The sequence below is a fragment of the Octopus bimaculoides genome, chromosome 6, assembly GCF_001194135.2.
Source record: "Octopus bimaculoides isolate UCB-OBI-ISO-001 chromosome 6, ASM119413v2, whole genome shotgun sequence".
Classification (NCBI taxonomy): domain Eukaryota; kingdom Metazoa; phylum Mollusca; class Cephalopoda; order Octopoda; family Octopodidae; genus Octopus; species Octopus bimaculoides.
In genome coordinates, this window is record NC_068986.1 from 83,324,853 (window position 1) to 83,332,117 (window position 7,265).

The following is a 7,265-nucleotide window of genomic DNA, read 5'->3' on the forward strand; positions in this document are numbered from 1 at the left end:
TATATATATATATATATATATATATATATATATATATATATATATATTAGATAGATTGATTGATATGCACACATATATATTCACACACACATACATATACGCATATATATTCACACACATATAAACATATAAATCATGAGAGAGAGCAGGCAAAGAGGCTTGGGTTACAAAAAATATTAAGTCAAATCCTGAAGCTCCCCATTTTACCACTTCTCTGTCAAACCATTCAACCCATACCAAGATGCAAAACAGACATTAAATGATGATGATGTATACACATCCTAACAAATATGTGTCTGTATCTATCTATCTATCTATCTCTCTCTCTATATATATATATATCTATCTATCTATATATATCTATCTATCTATATATATATCTATCTATCTATCTCTCTCTCTCTCTCTCTCTCTCTATATATATATATATATATCAGCACTCATACCATCATCCACACACCCACACATTACAGACGCACATCTTCACACTAAACCCCCACCCCCACTCTCACATCTCCACACAGCAACCTTGCATCCCCGCACTCAACATCATCACACATCACACATCACACCACTCAGCACACACTGGCACTGACCACTTCCCAGCACTGATACCATCATCCATACACCCAAACATTACAGATGCACACACTTACGCATGCACACATCCAAGTCACCAGCCCTATCCATATGTACACACATACTCACATACACACACACACTCACACCTTCATTTTGGGATCACCAATACTTTATTATCTCCCCTTCTTCCTAGCTCTCCTGTTTAACTACCTTTGTCCAGCCAACCGCCATGATTGACCGCTAGTTCCAAAAGTTTTTGTCTTCTCCTTCTGTTTATTTCCTTGTGTTCCTTTCTGCTGAAGAGCATTGGTCCGAAACAAAAGACTTTCTCACCTTTCCAAGTGTTAAACTAATACACATGTTTGTTATTTATACACCTGTCTTTGTCTTAGGATTTTCTGTAAATTTCAACTATATATATATATATATATATATTTGTATATCTACACACACACACACACATATCTGTATCTATATGTTCATACACACATGCATATATATATATATATATACTAGCTGGTGTACTCGGTAATTCCCGGGGGTAAAGATGTTCTATTGAAATGCCTTATTACTCTGATATAAGAAAGCAATTTCGTTATAACTGCCACAAAAGGAGTATTTTCCGTCACAAAAAACTGTCAGCTGGAGGAGGAGGGAGAGATTGTTGGAGATTGGTGAGAGAGGTTTTCGGAGGTTGGCGAGAAGGATTGTCAGAGGTTGGTGAGAGAGGTTGTCGGAGGTTGGCGAGAGGCAAAGACATTATTCTTATTAGTGAAGGCATCTGGGAAATGTATAACTGCTGTCATTCACAGAAAGACTTGTTTTACTGTGAGAAAAGTGCTGTTGAAGTTATTAGTGAAATTCGGCAATTGAGGATCGAATCCACGCTATGCATGCATGAAGCCACTACAAATGCATTGTGGAATTAAAAAAATTATCTACTGTCATGGAAAAAGTGTAACTGTAACAATGCAGAATTATCGGAGTAATGAACATTCAAAAAAGTATGTATGTATAGAAATGTATGAATGAAGTCTTTAATGTTTAAGATTCAAATTGAGGATGTGCAATAATAATGTTTAGCAGTTCAAAACTGTGAGTAGTGAAATGCAGAATTAGGTTGGCTGATGAGAGAATGAAATATTGATCGCTTCACTAAAATCTGCAGGTGGTATAGGTTATTTCCCTTGGGTTGTTTAAATAAAATATTACTAATATGTAGTAGATAGAAGGATCCATTGGAAGAGCCCTATTATCGACTTTTGTCAACAATCTAAGTATATCACAAGGTTTCCAGACATGAGTTCTACTCACGTGTCAAATAAAGTATAAAGGTGATATTGCCAGCAAAAATTAGAAACAGGACACACAAAAAATCAATATTCAAAGTAATTGAACATAAACAATGAAATGCGTTATTGCCCTTGAGTGTTTAAAAAAAAAAAATTGTACAGATGCTATGGGTTATTTCCCTTGGGTATTTAAAAAATTAGTTATCTGAGGTAGATATAAAGGTCCCTTCCAGGGGCCATATTATCGATTTTTTCAATAATCTAAGTATGTCATGAGGTTTTCAGATATGAGTTCAACTCACATGTCAAGTTTCATAAAAATCAATAAAACGATGTAGGAGTTAGCTAACAACGCCATAAGCAAACACACACTGATTTTCCACATATGTAGTATATATATATATATATATATATATACACACACACACACATTAGTGGCAATGACTGGGAGTATTAAGTACAATCAGTAGAGCATACGTTTCCATGATCAAAATCATTAGCTGTGTCTAATTCAGATTCTGAGTTAACAAACTGCTGCAGATGGTTGTATGATGGTACAATAAGAAACCAATTATTATTTGTACTACCATTAAAATAGTTTGAAGATTTGTATTAATGCAAAAACTTTATTAGCCCCACCTTATGGTTTTGAACAATTGAACTAAAGACATCTGTCTATCAATATATATACATAGGTGCAGATGTTGTGCGATAAGAAGTTTGCCTTCTAGTTATAATATGGTTGTGGGTTCAATTCCAGTGCATGGCACCTTGGGCATAACATAGTTATACATTATGTATATATGTATATTATATATACTAGCAAAGAACCACCCTCCAGGTGGTTTTCTGCTGGTTGTCTGTTTATATTAGAGAGACTCTGTGTGTGTGCGTGAGGGGGAAAGAGAACATTGCAAAGAATGAATGAAATAAACATGAAGTGAAAAATATCGTGTAAATAAAAGCTCATGAACCCTTAGAAATGCCAAAATGAATAGCTGGTTTTGTTCATTAATTTCCGTAAAAGTTTTTATTTATTTACTTTTGTTTTAAAGTGAAAGAGAGGCAGGATGCCCATGCAGGGACTACAACAGATGCCTAGAGGGAGGCCAATGTGAAACCAAAGGCTGAGTTGGTATCTGACTCTAGTAGCAGCAGCAACTTTCCCAACTACTACTACAATAGCAGGAATGGCAATACCAATAGCAATGGTAGCAACCCAAACAAAAATAGCAGCAGTACCATCGCTAATGATAACAACAGTAACAATGACAACAACAACCATCTTGATAGCACTGATAACAGATCCAACAGCAATGACAATGGCTATAGCAGCACCAACACCAACACTGCCACCAATGATGTCCCCTATGCCAGCACCAACACTAACAACAGCAACAGTGGAAATAGCAGCATCAACATCAACAGAAGTAGCATTGCCGGCAGCAGTATATGAAGATACATTGGATGTTCTGGGAACACCTTCAAGCAGCACAGGATCCTGGAGAAACGTTACACCATGTCCTTAGCCAGCCATGTGTGGTGACTGAAAGATGAAAGGATTCTGCATATAGTCTCATGGAAGATCTTAGGAAAAATGGGTTCCTACATCAACAGGAGCAAGTGTTGTAAGTTGTGCACAGCTGAATGAGCAAAGATATTAAAGAACACTCTTGACTCAGGGAACATCCTAAATTCCAGGATGAAAGTCTTTAGACCTTGCTTGCACTTCAGGAGGTTCCTACTAAAATCTTGAGACCCACTAGCTAATAGGGTCCATTACGGATAGTGTTCTAAAGGAGACAATCTCTTGCGCTTAACACCCCTCCTTTGTCCATGTGTTCAACAACTAGCAATGAAGTCTTTTCTCCCTCCACTTTGAAGAGAAGTTATAGGTCACCAGCCATTAGGGTCTGAAGAGAGGTGATAGGTCACCAGCCATTAGGCGCTTTATTGATGTGAAACCCTGGGTAATCCCATAGACCAGCCATAATTACCTTTATCTAATTACTCTACTGCTCTACAGCTTAGTGTGCTTCTCTTTCGGATTTATGATTTACTGACAATATGTGTGTGTGTGTGAGTGTGTGCGTGTGTGTGTGTGTGTGTGTGTGTGTGTGTGTGTATTTGTGTTTGTCCTCTCCCCCCACTGCTTGACAATCGGTGTTGCTTCATTTACATCCCCATAACTTAGTGGTCTGGCAAAAAATGCCTAATGGAATAAATATCAAACTTTAAAAAAAAAGTACTACCTTTCAGGCAGTGCTCCAGCCTGGTTGCAGTCTAATAACAGAAATAAGTAAATGATAAAAGAAATATAAAATAGTCCTTTCAGATGGCTCCAGGATACAGCAATTTTTGAGCTGACATTCTTTTACATGTAGAAAGTGATTACACATACTAAAGAACGAGGAGTCTGGTAGATGTAAAAAAGAAAGGACCAAATTCAGTAAGTATCAAATGAAGATTATTTTCACTAGTAAAATGACATCAGACCAGCCTAAAACTATAATAAAAATATCAAAAAAGAAAATACTTACTAAGAATTAGTGCAAGTATAGGAAATCTGTCACAACCAAAAATCATCTGCTCCTCATTGTTGACATGAGCAACTATGGCTGGGAGACCAAATGCCTATTAAAAATGGTTGAGGTAAACAATTAGTAAAATGAAGAATTTAGCCATGTTTTACTCAGAATTTTAGATGCTGTAAAAATATTATTTGTAAAAATATAATCAATTACCGTAAAAATATAATCAATTACTTATCTTAGTCAATGTGTCAATATAAATTTAAACAACCCAGAAAAAAGTATTGTTCTTATATCTGAATCACTACCAGAACTAGAAAAGTTTCAGGTGTGGAAGCAGTGTCTAGAATTGAAGGGCCTTAGAGTTAACCTAGCAAAAACGAAAATCTTTGTAAGTAGGAGACAAATTACAAACTAAGTTTTTTCTTGTCTGTTACTTAGCCTGTCTGTAACACTTTCATGTGATTAGTTAAAGGGAAAGGCGAAGAGCGAAAAAAAAAGGAGAGAAAAAGAGGGTAAGGTGAAGAGTGAGAGAGAAAGAGGGAGAATCTATGAAATTGTGCATAAAGCATACAAAATGTATATATAAAGTGCATTAAGTAATCATTGTATTCCAGTTTCCTTCACTTTTCAATGATTAGCAAATGAGCAACTAACTTTTAATACAGACGCCAAATCAGATTGGAGCCTGGTGTAGCCATCTGGTTTCACCAGTCCTCAGTCAAATTGTCCAACCCATGCTAGCATGGAAAGCAGACGTTAAACGATGATGATGACAAATCAGGCTATGCTTCCAGGATTTCTGGATAAAATTTCCAAAAATAACCCAATAAGTTTACCATTAATTCTGTGAAATATTCACGAGTCCTGCTAGTGAAAATTAGTGTGAAAAAAAGGGGTTACTCCAAGTGGATCCAACATAGGGGTTAACTGCTATACAGATGAAAGGATTATTAAGGAAATGAAGATAGAAGTGGCAGGACCATCAAATATAGCTGCCAGGATGTTGAAATTATTCAACAAAGTAAGATATGAGTTAGTTACTCATATAATAATAATCAGGTAGTGTTATGCTGGCAAAGTAGTAGTATTGTGAATTACTCCAAAAACAATGGAGAAGCCTTAGAAATAAGTAACTCCAGAGTTATTTAACTGATGAATCAGGCCTTGAAAGTGGTTGAAATTTATAGCAAAGCTAATCAGAGAGAACCAGCTTAGATGAAGTGAAGTTTGGTTTGTGTCAGGGCATAGAACCACCAATGTCCTCTTCTTAGTGAGGCAACTACAAGAAAAATTCTAAGCCAATAACAAAACCATTGTACTTTGTATATCTTGACTCTGAGAAAGCCTTTACGTAGGCTTTTTTGTTAAGTATATTATGCTTGGTATACTAGTGATTACTAGGAAAACTGAGAGTAGAGAAATCACTTGTAACATTTGTCCAGGCTATGTACAGTGGAACTGTCAATAAAGTGAAAAGTTAGCAAGTAGCTGGTAAGAAATTTAACTGCAAACAGATGTTCAGCAAACATTGGTTTGAGCAATATCCTGTTTATTATAGTTACCAAGATCATAGTTAGTGGTGGCTTGTGTACAGGAACTGTCTTAAAATTTTCTACTGCAACCAATGGCGGCTCATAGATAAAATTGGTGGGGGTGCTACTTCAGAAAATTTTTAGCCGTTGTTTTAGTATTGTGTAAAAGAAAACAAACATATAAAAAGAAAATTTATACACAAACTTGATCAGTTCGCATTTTAGTCACTGTTGGGTAGTGTGTTTAATTTGTTTACTGCACACTGCCATGAACTCCCCCTTGTTTATCAAAAATACACCCTAAATCACAAAATAAAGTGGGGAAATGTGCTCTATTTTTCAAATCCTGGCAGCAACACTGAAGCTGGAAGCAGGATAATAATCTAATTCTACACTTTATAACACGTTTTTAAGCACAACACACGCGAAGTCAAAAAGAAACTCTACCTTTCACCCAGCACTGTTGTCCACACAGTACTCTCTCTCACTTGTGTGAAGCTTCCTATCTCGGACATGTGAGCATGTGCACAACATCCAAACACCACATTACTGGAACAGTTCTATACAAAGATTTTTGTATTTTTTTCATAAACTAGGAGATGGCTACTGGCATTAAGCTTAAGGATTATATAATATACTAGCAGAAGTGCCTGGCGTTGCTCGGGGCTTAATTGTTTTAAAGTACTGTTGATGATTCTACTCAATTATGATTATTGAGGATTGCTATAAGTTGAAAACCAACCAATCAATTTGCAACTGGACAGAAAGCCTTGCCTAGAGCATTGCAGCACTCTGAGAAGTGGGTAACAATAGAATGTGAGGTGGCCCTGAAAAAGCTGTTTTATTGTTCTCACAATTGTAACAATGTCTTAGCAATGCAGATGACTTAAGACACGCACGTACTGTATCTATACTATAAAAGGCAAATTTTCTCTGTGTGTTTGTATGTTTAAAATTCATACATTTACACAATTCCAAATTTCTTCGATTAAACAATCGCAATTAATATTCTAAATACAATAAGTTAGGTCACTGCGTCATTTTTTCACTCCAAAAAATTCCTAATAGCGAATAAAATCCTTAAAACTACACAAGTAAACATTTTCTACCTAATAAAATCTAATTTCCTCTTTCTAATACAAATCCTTTCAACTCCTACTTCCTCTCATGAACCTTTACGAAAACTCCAACAACAAATACAAAAAGAAAACTATTTCAGTATCAAATCACATTTCAATACTGTAATGACAGATACTAAAAACTACATGCAAAATTACTTTGCCCCTCTAAAATTAACTATTTCTATTCCTCTTACACATCGTTTC

General features: G+C 35.8%; 1 protein-coding gene across 4 annotated transcripts in view; it reads right to left on the bottom strand.

Moving 5' to 3' along the window:
• LOC106876882 (glutathione S-transferase kappa 1) overlaps positions 1-7,265 on the bottom strand; it is a 63,386-nt gene that overhangs the window by 28,821 nt on the left and 27,300 nt on the right. The window contains exons 7-8 of one of the 4 annotated variants that reach the window (XM_052968921.1): positions 4,415-4,508; positions 2,746-3,420 (exon numbers count right to left, since the gene is read on the bottom strand). The exons of 1 other annotated variant lie outside the window; for it this stretch is intronic. In XM_052968921.1, the coding sequence (XP_052824881.1) occupies positions 3,359-3,420; positions 4,415-4,508 (156 nt within the window). In that variant the 3' untranslated portion in view covers positions 2,746-3,358. Of the gene's footprint in view, positions 1-2,745; positions 3,421-4,414; positions 4,509-7,265 lie in introns of those variants that run through there. 2 more of the 4 variants (XM_014925624.2, XM_014925625.2) reach the window with 2 other exon arrangements.